Source organism: Oryx dammah, unplaced genomic scaffold, assembly GCF_014754425.2.
Source record: "Oryx dammah isolate SB20612 unplaced genomic scaffold, SCBI_Odam_1.1 HiC_scaffold_13, whole genome shotgun sequence".
Taxonomy (NCBI): Eukaryota; Metazoa; Chordata; class Mammalia; order Artiodactyla; family Bovidae; genus Oryx; species Oryx dammah.
This window is the reverse complement of record NW_024070197.1, coordinates 25,013,759-25,028,046: the sequence shown is the minus strand read 5'-3', so window position 1 is coordinate 25,028,046 and position 14,288 is coordinate 25,013,759. Positions and strand designations below refer to the sequence as shown.

The following is a 14,288-nucleotide window of genomic DNA, read 5'->3' as shown; positions in this document are numbered from 1 at the left end:
GTTTTTCTTTCTGGCTTACTTCACTCTGTATAATCGGCTCCAGTTTCATCCACCTCATTAGAACTGATTCAAATGTATTCTTTTTAATGGCTGAGTAATACTCCATTGTGTATATGTACCACAGCTTTCTTATCCATTCATCTGCTGATGGACATCTAGGTTGTTTCCATGTCCTGGCTATTATAAACAGTGCTGCGATGAACATTGGGGTACATGTGTCTCTTTCTATTCACTTTTCAACTTTTAAGGGTTGATTTTTTAAAATATTTTAAAATATATTTTAACAGCTTTATTGAGATATAGTAATTCACATTCAATTCAGGATGCAATTCATCCATTTAAAGTGTACATACAATTCACAGTTTTTAGTATATTCACAAACGTGTAATTATTACCATAGTCAGTTGTAAACATTTTCATTTCAAAAAGAAATCCCACACCTTTTAGTTATCACTCTTCTATCCCTTCATTCCTCCCAGACATTTGCAATGACTAATCTACTTTTTCTCTATAGAGATTATCCTGTTCTGGTCACTTCATGTGAAAGGACTCACACAATATATATATTTTAGTGTGTGTGACTGGCTCATTTTACTTAACAAAATGTTTTTGAGGTTTTTCCAAGTCTCTGTGATCCAAGGGAGTGGTTCAGTCTCACCCTCGGTTCTGGGATTTTCACAAAAGTGTCTTGTCTATGGATAATTGCTGTTAATAGATGGTCTTTTTGTGAGTGGGACTGAAGTTGGCAACTACGTAGCCTACCATGTTGGTGATATCACACTTCCCATTTATAATAATTATGTATATTGTATGTGATTTATTGTTAGTCTTTATTTAGTATGTCATCTTTGCTTTTTCTAAAATTACTTTTGGTATTTAGGAACATTAATCTTTATGTTCAGCAGTTTTGTTTGTTGTAAACCCTTTATAGTGCCTGTATTTTTATGTATTGGTATATAACAAATTACCCCAGATTAATAGGTTAAAACAATATTTGTTTTCCCAGTTTCTGTAGGTCAGGAATCTAGAAGATGCTTAGCTGGGTGATTCCTACTTAGGGTCTCTCGTGCATCCCCAGTCAAGCTGTTGGCCCAGACTGCAGTCATCTCAAGGCTCAACTGGGGCTGGCAACTCTGCCTTCATTCCCATGGTTGTTGGCAGGCCTTAGAAGATCCACTGCCAAGCCCACTCATGTCACTGCTGGCAGGCCTTGGTTCCTCACCACATGGGCCTATCTATAGGTTTCTCAATGTCCTTACAGTGTAGTAACTGGGATCCGAGAGAGAGCCAGACAGGGCCCAAGATGGAACCAGTTCCCTTTATAATTGATCTCACATGTGACATCCATCACTTGTGCTGTTTTATATTTGTTACAATACCTAAGTACAGCCTAGACACAAGAGGAGAAGGATTATATAAATACCTGAATGCTTAGAAACAGGTATCATTGGCTGCCATCATTGGGGCTTTCTACCACAAATCCCTTAATTCTTCTTTATTCTATCTCATTAAATGGTTTGATTCCTACCTCTTATACAACTACTACTAATCTTAATCTACTTTTCAGCTTTCTTTTCTTTTTATTTATTTATTTTTTATTTTACTTTACAATTCTGTATTGGTTTTGCCATACATTGACATGAATCCACCACGGGTGTACATGCGTTCCCAAACATGAACCACCCCCTCCCACCCCCCTCCCCACAACATCTCTCTGGGTCATCCCCGTGTACCAGCCCCATCAGCTTTCTTTTCTTAATTTTCATGTAAAATTGTGTCCTTTCGGTTGGATGAGCCCATACTCTAGTATATTTGTCAGGAAGGGAACATGTTTGTAATATTCCCTGGGCTTTGGCATGTTCAAAACTCCTTTTCTGTAGCCTTGATGATGGAAGGAGAGCTTGGTTGCTTGTAAATCTCTGGCTCAAGGTTTTTAAAGTTTTTGGAAAATATTCCTCCTCTGTTTGCCCATTTCATGGATTGCTTTTACGAAGTGTATTGACATCTTTCATACATTATTTTGACTTTTTGTCTGGATGCTAATTTTAAAAATTCTTTAAACTCTAGTAGTTCTTCCAAGATATGACTCAGAGTTGATCATTTTGGATAAATCTTTCTGGGTAACCACCAATCCCTTTTGCTTGTTTTTTTAAGGAAAATTTTCTTGGATTATAGTTTTAAATATTAGCTCTCCTCCTTTATTTTTTTTCTCCTCCTTTACTTTATTTTTCTTCTTCATTGTCTCCAGTTATAGCATGTTAGAACTTTTTGGCTGTTTTCTATTTCAATCATCTTTTTTTGTTGTTGTTTTTCTTATTTTAAAATTTCATATTCATTTCTTTGGATGTTTTATTGCTTTATTTCAGTGTACCTTATTACATTTTCATTCATATCTATTTTCCTTTATGCACCACTTTCCCTTCCAGTTTGGTCTGGTAATGCCTTATTGTCTTTTGAACTTTTAATGATTTTAAGGCTTTTTATTTGATGTTATATCCAGCATTTCTCCCCAACAGGGTTAAAGAATCTAGCCTGCTATTACTAAAAATAGAAATCCCTACTTAGTCATAAGTGAGAGTGAAATTCACTCAGTCATGTCCAACTCTTTGTGACCCTGTGGAGTGACTATACAGTCCATGGAATTCTCCAGGCCAGAATACTGGAGTGGGTAGCCTTTCCCTTCTCCAGGGGATCTTCCCAATCCAGGGATCAAACCCAGGTCTCCTGCATTGCAGGCAGGTTCTTTACCAGCTGAGCCACAAGGGAAGCCCCTACTTAGTCATAAATGGATTCCCAAAGTTGCAAATGTCCTGGTAGAAGTATAAGGAAATATATGCAATGGGGCAATGTCATATTTCTTTGATTTGGAAGTATTGGGTGGCTGATTAATGCCTTATTCATTACTATAAACTTCAGAACGTTTTCAGAAACTTCTTCCCCATATCATCTCATGCTGCCTTTTTCAATTCTCTGCCAGCTGCGAAGGCCTGGAGCTTTATATTTATTCTGTTTGAAGGGTGTCATGAGAGAGAATTGTCAAATAAGCAGATAAAGTAGCAAACTATGAAGTATATTTATTGAGCAGTTTTTGAAGATAAAATTACCAAAATGTAAGAGCTGCTTGTGTTTACATGTCTTCCCTGAGCTTAGTCTAGAATCACTTGTTTTGTCTAAAAGGGGTCCCAGAGTTTGGGATAAGGCCAACTCTAGACTGGCTCATGGAATAGACTCCTACAGTTAAGGCATTGGTTCCAAGCGCTGGATGTATTTTTGAAGATCAGTATTTTCTAAACCTTCTTGTATTTGAGAAAGCTTCAAAAAATGTGACCTATATTCAGAAACTAACTGCATTTGTTCTAAAACTTTTTGTTTTTCCTTCTTAGGTAAACAGAAGAAATAGCTAAAAATGACAAGTAGAAGTATTGAGGAGTCCATGGGGGCTGTTCATATGGGGTTAGTCAGAACACTTAAAGGATTCCAAAGCAAGATTTTACCACCCCTGAGTCCAAAGGTGGTTGCAGAAGATGAAGTAAATCAAATGGTAATGTATCAGAGAATTTCAGAGTAAAGTATCTCCTCTGAGAGGAGAAGTATCTCTTAGAAAAACAGCTTTCTCCTCTGGAGAATGACAATGGCTGCCAGCATTTTCAGAATATCGATCAGAATATCAAATATTCTCAGTTTAGTTAACATGATAGCTTGTTACAGAGCATAGATACCTTTTAAAGCCTGGGAAGTTTTTGAAATTACATACATCTAAGTAGAGGCTTAAATTGCTTACGTTGATCAGTTGAAGTAAGACTATACAGACAAAGCAATGAATAGTAGTTGGTCTTGGGTAAGCCCTTGCTGGGTTATTTAAATGATAAGTAACATTTTTTCTCATAAGATTAGAAAGTGTTAAAGCATTTTATGTTCTTATTTGGGTAAGTGGATGTGACTGGCTATTGTATCTGATGATCAGCTGAGAGCTCTTTGGAAACAAGATATGAATGTGCTCTTAGGATTTCTAAAAAGTTCAGACTCATTCCTAAGCAGCGCAGTGACACTTCCCAGATCCTTTACATTTTCTAAGACTTCTCTTTAACCAGGTATAACATGATAAACACCCGAAAGCTTTGCTTGCATGTTGTAACTTCAGTTGAGAAATAGAAATATCTCAGACTCCTTAGCTCTGAAGCCCTTAAGTGATTTTAGAAACCTAGAGTTTTATGCTCTTCTGAGCATAAATGTTAAGCTCATTGGACATGCTCCTGTGCAGTTTCTTGCCCTTCCTCTCCCCAACCCCATGTTCTTTTGTGTGATTCCTTTAAAATCATAAGGAAACGGCAACCATATGTCATTTCAAATTATTGTGCAAAAAGCTCAGAAGTGCTTGGGTCCTTCTCTTGTTTGTATTATTTAGTTATTTTAAATGTTTTATAAGGGAACTTAGTGGCATTCCAGAATTATCCTGAAAGCTATAAACACAAATTATTCATTACTGGCACTTACGAACACACTTTTTCAGTATTACCACTTATGAATCTTCAGCTCCTGTTGTTTTCAATTCTAGCTGACACCCTCGGAGTTCCTGAAGGAAATGTCCCTCACCACAGAGCAGAGATTGGCCAACACCCGTGTGATGTGCCGACCGCAGATCATTGAACTTTTAGATATGAGGGAAACAACACATCAAAAGGTAGCTGCTTTCTGTTGTATTTGTGTATCAGGTAGATCCTGGAATAATGTGACCGTTCTAAAACCGTAAGAACTAAGCAGTACTTATTGTTTTGGGGCTAACTAATCCCTTATTCGGAGAAGGCAATGGCACCCCACTCCAGTACTCTTGCCTGGAAAATCCCATGGATGGAGGAGCCTGGTGGGCTGCAGTCCATGGGGTCGCTGAGAGTTGGACACGACTCAGTGACTTCACTTTCACTTTTCACTTTCCTGCATTGGAGAAGGAAATGGCAACCCACTCCAGTGTTCTTGCCTGGAGAATCCCAGGGACGGCGGAGCCTGGTGGGCTGCCGTCTATGGGGTCGCACCGAGTTGGACACGACTGAAGCGACTTGGCAATTTCTTATTGGATTTGTTTTATATATTCTTTTTCTACCTCTGTTGATGTTGGTATCTATAATTTGATACCAAGAATTGCAGAGTATAAGTAACTTTTGATTAGTCACATTTCTTCCTTAGCTACTTCTGAACACTATGGTTTACAGAGTAAGAGTAATCCTGAGAATTATATTAGTTAAGCCCAGTTAGGTTATCTTTCTAGAAAAAGAAGTCCCTGCTTAACTGAGCTGTCATTACTAGAAAGGAAGAAGGAGGAATTGTTTATCAAAACAGGCATTTTTGTCTGTTCTGGCTCATTTCCAATAACAAATACATCCTTTTTGTCTGTAAAGAATAGCTATTTTGATGTTTCTGCTTTTGAACATAAACCATATATTCCAGGCTTTAGGAACATGTTTTTAGAGTGGGACTTATTTCCTGCTTTTAAATTAATTTCTTGAATTATATGCTTCAGTTTTTATGCACAAATTATGGTATGAGCCTCCCTTAGTTGAACTCCTGGAGACTAGCTCCCTCTCAAAGGGTTCCTAGCTATTCCTGAGGGTTTTTCAGAGTGATTTCCCTCAAGAGGAGTGATTGCCTCAGGCTGTTTTGCTCTCCTTGGCATCCCATTGCTTCTCCTGTCTAAGATATGCATACAATTTACTCTTTTTTTTTTGAGCCCTGCCAGCTTTAGTTATTTATTGCTTCTTCTTTTTCCCATGCTGCTGCGGCTGCTAAGTCGCTTCAGTCGTGTCCGACCCTGTGCGACCCCATAGACAGCAGCCCACCAGGCTCCCCCGTCCCTGGGATTCTCCAGGCAAGAACACTAGAGTGGGTTGCCATTTCCTTCTCCATAGCCACCCTCTAACTTCAAGGCAGGGAACACAGCTTCTTCCAAAGCTAGTTTATCATTATTAAGGGCTATCTGCTCCTTTCCCAGAGCATAACTAAAACCAGACTGTGTGTATTGTTGTGTGTGTTACTGCTTGTGTATGTGATTTAATGTATTTTGATTGAGGCTTTTAGTGTACCACATCTCATCTTCTTTCATCTTCTGTTAACTTGGTCAGTTATTTTTTTTACTTTATTTTCCTGAGTTTCATTTGTTTCTTATTTAAATGAGAGTCATACCCTTCTCATTTCCTCAAGAAGAGATTATGGGAACTGTATGTCCTTTATTTTATATGTTTGACAATATTTGCTTATTGCCTTTAGCGGTGAACTGTAGACTTGTTGGATGTACAATTCTTGGGCCACATGTTTTCCCTATAAGAGCTTTGCAGGCATTTTCTTCACTACCTTCTGGTTTTAAATGATGATATGAGGAAACAGTGAAAGTGAAAGTTGCTCAGTCGTGTCTGACTCTTTGCAACCCCATAGACCTAGTCCATGGAATTCTCTAGGCCAGAATACTGGAGTGGGTAGCCTTTCCCTTCCGCAGGGGATCTTCCCAACCCAGGGATTGAACCCAGGTCTCCCGCACTGGGGATGGATTCTTTACCAGCTGAGCCACGAGGGAAGCCCAAGAATACTGGAGTGGCTAGCCTATCCCTTCTCCAGTGGATCTTCTTGACCCAGGAATTGAACCGGGGTCTCCTGCATTGCAGGTGGATTCTTTACCAGCTGAGCTATAATATTAACTTGTGTGCCCAAAGATTGTTTATTCTTATTTGATATCCAGTGATTTTATTAGGGCGCTAGTGGTAAAGAACCTGCCTGCCAGTGCAGGAGATGTAAGAGATGTGGGTTCAATCCCTGGGTCAGGAAGATCCTCTGGAGGAGGAGATGACAACTCACTCCAGTGTTCTTGTCTGGGAAATCCCAAGGACAGAGGAACCTGGTGGCCTACGGTCCATTGGGTCGCACAGAGTCAAACTTAGCATGCATGCAGCATGCACAATATTATTAGGATGTGACTAAATTTTTCCTAAAATATTATATCTGTTATTTTTTGCTAGAAAGCTTTTCTTAGATTATCAAGTATTCATGCCATTTTTTTTCCTTTAGAAATATAAGTGGTGAAGATGCTATATCTTCTTTGCCCTTCTTCACCTTGTATTTCCTCTCTAATCCATTTTAAACTTTGTTCATTCCCATTTCATTGTGATTACGTTCGTCAGCATCCTCTGTGTCCCTTCTTTGAGGTGTGTGTGTGTCTTAAAATTCATACTTAAGCTTGATCAGTTCAACACAGTTGGGTCATCTCACAGCATTTTACATAGTTAGTGTCTCTTTTGTACCTTTTAATTCACTTGTGTCTCAGATATCACACTCCTTTGGCTTTCTTCCTACTTCACTGGCAGCTTTTTTCCTATTTGTTGGCTCTTTCTCCTTTTCCTAATCACTAAACATTGGAGCTCCCCAGTACTTGCTCTTTAAACTTCTTTCTCTTCTGCACTCACTCCTTAAGTGGCCCCTTCTAGGAATGAGGTTTTTAATTTCACCGTTTAAATGATTACTTTCATAATTATATCTCCTACTGTGGTCTAGCTCCTGAACTCTGGATCATATATTCAGCTCAGTGTATGATTGGCAGCTCAAACTTAAAATCTTGAAGATCTAATTTTTGCATTACATTCTTTCCCTAAAGTCATGATCTTTCCTCCCTCCACCATGTAATACCTCCGTTGATCTGTTTTTCCAGGCCAAAAACCTTGGTGTTATCTCTGATGCCTCTGTTTTTCTCACATCTTATGTGAAATCCAACAAGGACTAGTAATCACAAATACATCTCTATAATCAAACCACTTCTCACCACCTCTGCCACCACCATCCCGTTCAACCCATCATCATCTAGACTTCTAAAATAGCCTCCCTGTTTCCCTCCGATCACCCCATTATCAGTTCTCCACAAAGAAGAGTGGTTTTTTTTTTTTTTTAATGTAAACCAGAACAAGTTGCTTCCATGTTGAAAACTGCCTAGAAGCTTCCTGTTACCCTCATAATGAAAAAGTCCTGCAGCATCTGAGCCTGCATCCTTCGTAGTCTTTTCCTTTGTCTCTTCCGCAGCTCATTCTCCTCTCACTGTACCTCCTTTTGCTGCTCTTCAAACACTCAAAGATACTTCTTACCCCAGGGTCTTTGCACATGTTGTTCCTTCTAACTGGAATGCTTTTTTCTCAGATCTTTGCATGACTTAACTTCAATTCAAATCATTTCCATAGAGAGGCCATCCCTTGACTGCCTATCCCCATTCATGCCATCTCCTTGGCCTGCTTCAGCTTTCTTTATAGATTTAACACTCCCCGACCTTGTTTTATTTATTTTTATTTTTTATCCATTTCCTCAAGAATTTTATCTTCATGGGGCAGTGGTTTTATTGGCTTTGCTCACTACTGTATGCTCAACATAGAAATTCAATTAGCATTTATTGAATTAGCGCTTGAATTTTTCATTGCTTTTGATTGCTTAATCTTCCCTGGAACTCTTGAATATTTGCTTTGTGCTCTCTGATTTTTTTCTATTATGTTCTTTGAGCTTATGATGAAGTGGTGTAGGTAAGATTCTTATTATTTTCATGGCAACCAGAAAAGTGAATATTCATTTGACGTTTTCTTTGCTTCTCTTTTTCTTTTTTTGGTGAGTGTTTTTGTATAGATCCTGGCTTATTTGTCATTGTGATTATTATTATCACTCTTCTTTGAAATAAGGAAGGGAATTCTTCCTGGACTTGCTGTTTTCAGGTAGTTAATGTTGAGGCAGGGCTGGTAGTATTGCAGTCCAATAGGAATTCGCCATGATTCTAGGGGCAGCTCTTTATGAAAGAGGATTGTATGTGTGTGTTTATTTGGAAGGGGGATGAGAAGAAGGGAGATGTGACAGAATTATGTTAGCCTTTTCTTCCCCCCAGAGTTCCTCAGCTATGATTCTTCTGGCCTGTCTAAATGATGGGCTCTTCCTATAAATATGCATATTAGTGTATTTCCACACACCTGCCAGTGGTTCAGTGTAGATTTTCTTTTTCTTTCTTTTAAAATAAAGTGATTGTGTATTTCTTCCCATTAGGGAAGTCCATAGAGTTTCTTTAGTTTCTCTCAATAATGATTTGTAGATTTTCCAGATAAAGGTCTTACACATCTTTCATTGGATTTATTCCTATGTATTTTATGTTTTAGAATGTGGTTTTAAATGGTATAGTTTATAAATTTCATTTCCTAAATGTTCATTGCTAGTACAAAGAAATATAATTGATTTATGTTGACCTTTTATTCAGTGACCTTGATAAGTCACTTATCAATTCTAATTTATAGGTTATTTTGAATTTTTTTAATTCATCAATTTTAATTGGAGGATAATTACTTTACAATATTGTGATGGTTTTTTGTCATACATCAACATGAATCAGCCACAGGTATACACGTGTCCCCCGCATCCTGAACCCCCCTCCCACCTCCCTCCCCACTCTATCTCTCTGGGTTGTCCCAGAGCACCAACTTTGGGTGCCCTGCTTCACGAATCAAACTTGTACCAGTCATCTGTTTTACATATGATAATGTATATGTTTGAGTGCTGTTCTCTCAAATCATCCCACCCTCGCCTTCTCCCACTGAATCCAAAAGTCTGTTCTTTACATCTGTGTCTCCTTTGCTGCTCTGCATGTAGGATCATCAGTACCATCTTTCTAAATTCCATATATGTGCATTAATATGCAGTATTTGTCATTCTGTTACTCCTTTTAAAGTGTTTCCTTGTGTTAATATTCATGGGTACGTGTAGTAATTTCTTATCTTTTCCAGTCATTTCTGCCACTTTGCGACTATATGATTAATTTATTCTTTCAACTGTAGTTCCCAGGAATTGACCTGGATCAGGCGTTATTCCAGCCCTTTCCATCAGAAATCATATTTCAGAACTACACTCCCTGTGAAGTCTATGAGGTCCCACTGGTTTTGAGGAACAATGACACAGTAAGTACGTTTGCTGGGATGGCTGTACCTTTTATGAATATATAAGAAGGGATTAGATAGAATGGGATCTCGTAAGATCTTAGATAAGCTCTTTAATTTGATAGACCTAGGAAAATAGATGAAGACATGCCCTTTGATTATGAGCTTGATGAAGTCAGGACTATACTGGTTGGTTTGTTGCTAAATGCTCAGTCCCAGGGCAGTACCCACCATAAGCTCCCATGTGCACTAAGTATTCTGTTGAATAAAGGATTAGCTGGACGAGTGTCATGAAATTCTCACCAGTGACCATTTGGGAGAGGTTTTCATTTAAGACAGTGCCATTACTATTCATGTTCAGTGAGATGTTTACATACTCCACATTAGAGCCACTATTTCCCACTATTATAGCTACAAATTCTAGCTGTAATAAAGGAGGGGAATTAAGTGAAGTCTCTGCAAGAATTAAAGGCAAATGGGAAGACTTGCAGTTATATTCACTACAGTAGCTCATTAAAGGAATCAGTGATGCCTTTCAGAGAAGGTATCAAGTCTACTCATATGAATTGCAGTTGTTGAGCCAATGCGTTTAGATTATGCAAATTATATTAGAAAAAACTTCAAAAAAGGAAGTTCCTGTTTTCTCTTTTTCATCTCCCCTCTTCTACCTCAGATAGCCTTCAGGATTTGTCTACATATAGATTTGGATGGCTTCTCCCACTGCCTGTTGCTTGTTTCTTTGTGGTTGCAACTGAGGATTTCTTCTCCATCATGATTCCTTTTCCCTTCAGAGATAAATTAGGGTTTATTTCAAGAGAGAGTATTAAATGACCAAAGATTTTCTTGACATATAACAATGATGAAAGAAAGAATAATGCAGAATGTCAGCATGAAGCACAGTTAAGCATGAAAAGTAATCAGATAGGGAGGAAGGTATTAGAGAGACGCTAAATATCAGGTGTTAAGGACAAGTAGAAATACTTATGGGAGACTTAGAACATTGAGACAAAAATTCTAGATATAATGAAAGTGGGAAATTAAGTGAAGACTATGCAAGAGTTCAAGGCACATGGGAAGACCTGCAGTTATATTTACTACAGTAACTGATTAAAGGAATCGGTGATGCCTTTCAGAGAAGGTATCAAGTCTACTCATATGAATTGCAGTTGTTGAGCCAATGCATTTAGATTATGCAAATTATATTAGAAAAAACTTCAAAAAAGGAAGTTCCTGTTTTCTCTTTTTCATCTCCCCCTCTTCTACCTCAGAGGTTATTTAGTGACAGCAAAGTCAGACTTTAGAAGATGGAACATTTAGTTCTTCACTGCAGGAGAGTTAGCAAAAGAAGCTCATGGGATGGAAGCTAAAGGGTAGGCAGAGGGAAGAAAAAGAACCCGAGATGTTTATACTTAGGTTCATATATCTCAAGAGATCAGTTACATAGGGCTGCCAACCAGTTTAGTTTCTAACCCTCAGTTCTCTTTTTCCCTTTCTCCACTGCTTTTTGACTCTTGTTCAAGTTTTTTTAGGCTATTAAAGGCAGAGAGGACGTAGAACAAAAGGTACTCCTCCCTGGCCATCAACAAGAAAAGATTGTCAGTGGGTGTAGTGAGCATGTCAAGGATAAGAGGCATGTGTTAGCCTTGTCTACCAAAGCACACTCAGTTCTTGTGGATAAAACCCACACCTCTTGGTCAGATGCTATTGGAGTATTAGACCCCATGAAAAGAAGGTTCTCATCCAAGGAAGTTCAGCTGCCAACAAGCAGACAGGTTCTCTAGACCAGGCAGGCTTGTTCTTGGTAAGTTAATCCCAGGACCCTTGTACGAGGTGGCTGATGTAAGCCTGCTTCTCTCCTTCCTATTTCATGAAGGAACCACTGAGATAAATTTAGGACACTGAAAAATGCTCTCCGTGTCACTCACCTTTGGCTTCCTCACTGGCTTGGAATGCCAAAGACAGAGCCTGGTTGTTGTTCTTCTATCTCTCTTGAACACACAAGTTGAAAGTAAGCCATGGACACTCTACAAGCCACAACACAATTCATTTGGGGTACAATTATAAACACCCAGACTCCAGAGTCAGATTAATCTGGGATCAGATTCCAGGTGGGTGCTCTCCTAGCTGTAGACTTTGGCCAAGTCACTTCACTTCTCCAAGCTATGGGGATAATCATTGCACCCATTTCAATAGGTTGTTTGGAATATTAAATGAGATAATGGATGTAAAGTATTCAGCTCAGTGCCTGTCATTAGTAAGCACTAAAGCAGTGTTAGTATTATTACTAGTGTTGCTGTTGTTTTCCTTTCTAGTTTTTAATCCACAGTTATGATCTTACTAAAAGTATTCCCAACAAGCTTATATGACATCATTTAACACATCACGAATGCCACTGAACTTTTCTCCTAACAGCAAAGCCAGTTCTATTCCTATCAGATACGCACACATCTCTTTCTTACCTCCCCAGTCTCTAGTCTTAAGATCTGTCTGAATTCTCTTTGCATTTCTTCTTCCTTTCCACATCTGGGCTCCAGCTTTGAGAGGCTGTGGGGTTCTTGTTTCCTCATTTTCCACCTGAGACTCCTAGGACGGACTTAGCTATAGTTAACTTTCTTCTGCTGCCTTTAAATCTTTTTCTTTTTTTTCTTTAAAAAACAACCCTCTCTTGTTCCTGTGTCCCTAGAACCTCTACCTCTGACCACCCCTCTTCTCACAGTTACGTTTCCTTTATTGCTGGGGGCTGTCCAAGATAGGTGTATGTACTCTGGGTGAGGCAAGCAGGGCCGAAGAATAAGACTTTAAAAGGATGGAACTGTTTGAACCTGCTCCGAGACTGGCCTTGCGGATATTCTACTGCCCTCTATGTTCTTGCTTCACAGTGGTGTTGGGTGGGGCAATCCTGTAGGGAAGGGAGGTAGAGGTAGGGCAGGATTTGATTCTGAACACCATTGCTTGGTGAAGCTGTAACTCTTAGGGCAAGTGTCTGTTTCCTCATCTGAAGAATGAACTGTAGTGAAGCTCAGAGGTTGTTGCGAGGATCAAGTGGTGCCTCGTGTGCCGTGGCTGAGCCAAAGCAAGAGAGCGGTGTGATTTCTTCTCCTAGAGCAGCTCTCAGTTGTTGGAAAGTCCAGCGCAGCTCCCCAGTGTAGGTGGGGTTTTAGATGATTAAGCAGTTAGTTTTCAAAAAATAGTCACATTTAAATAATAAAATAAAACATTTCAATAACAGTGCCTGTTATTGGGTTTTTCTTGCAGATTCCAAGGATGGTGAAAGTTGTTGAGGAAAGTTCACCTTACTTTAAAGTAATCAGCCCCAAAGATATCAGCCACAAAGTCGCTCCAGGAGTGCCATCCGTGTTCCGAATCCTCTTTACTCCCGAGGAAAACAAGGTAACAGCAGCGCTGGCAAAACGGTGGTTGGATGCTTGTCGCTGGCAGTTTGCAATTCTGAACGTTCGCAGAGGTGGTGGCGGTGGCAGTGGTGTTATCGATGGTGTCATTGATGGTACTGCTCGTGGTGGTGGTGAGAGGAATGGTCAGGGCGGCGGAGAGGAGGGCATGGTGCACCACTGGGAATAGGAAAGAACTGTCAAACAGCGGTGAGGGCTTATATGAGCTGCAGGTAGCCAGACTGTAAAGAAGGGTAGCCTTCTGGATGCTTCCCTGGCACCTACCTCAGCATACTGCACCTACGGTGCAGCCGGAGAGGCACCAGGAGGGGAAAGGTGTGGTCCAGGTGTAGTGAGCCGAGACAAAGGTGGAGATCACGGCTTCTTGGGAGTTTGGGATCCTACTTAGTTACATCCTTCCTCCCCACCTTGTAACTAGTTTAGGAGAGAGACCTAAGATTCAAATGCTGATCACAGTATCGGTCCCATTAATGGCAAAGAATGTGACCAGGACCTGAGGCCCAGAGAAGGCCTCCTTCTGCTCCCTAGTGACGGTGGGTAACCAGTCCTCGGGGAAGGGCTCACCTCACCAGTAGCTCCGCCCCAGCGCAAGTGGGGAAGCTAGAGCCAAAAGCAGAGGCCTGCCCTGTCTTCTTACCCCTGTCTGCACAGAGCCTGAGTTCAAAAAGAAGGTGTATTAAGCAGTTAATTTTCAAAAAAATAGTCACATTTCCGCCCAGCACCACCACAGCCGTCAGACATCTAGCCCATTTTCAGGCTCTCTCTCCTCTCTCCTCAGTTGTGTAGATTCCAGTTACTTCTGGAAGGAAGAACTAGCTTGAGGGACTGAGGGAGGGTGGCTTCTCCCCACCCCTTCTCCAAGAGTGCAAGATTGCAGGTTGAGTTTTCCTCTGTAAGGGGCAAAGTGGGGACTTGTGTGGAAGAGAAAAGGATTTTGCCAGCATGACTG

General features: G+C 40.0%; 1 protein-coding gene across 1 annotated transcript in view; it reads left to right on the top strand.

The window, feature by feature from the left end:
* HYDIN (HYDIN axonemal central pair apparatus protein) overlaps positions 1 to 14,288 on the top strand; it is a 344,459-nt gene that overhangs the window by 28,998 nt on the left and 301,173 nt on the right. The window contains 4 exon segments of the mRNA XM_040253754.1: positions 3,384 to 3,541; positions 4,556 to 4,681; positions 9,831 to 9,950; positions 13,185 to 13,319. Coding sequence (XP_040109688.1) covers positions 3,407 to 3,541; positions 4,556 to 4,681; positions 9,831 to 9,950; positions 13,185 to 13,319 — 516 coding nt within the window. The 5' untranslated portion in view covers positions 3,384 to 3,406.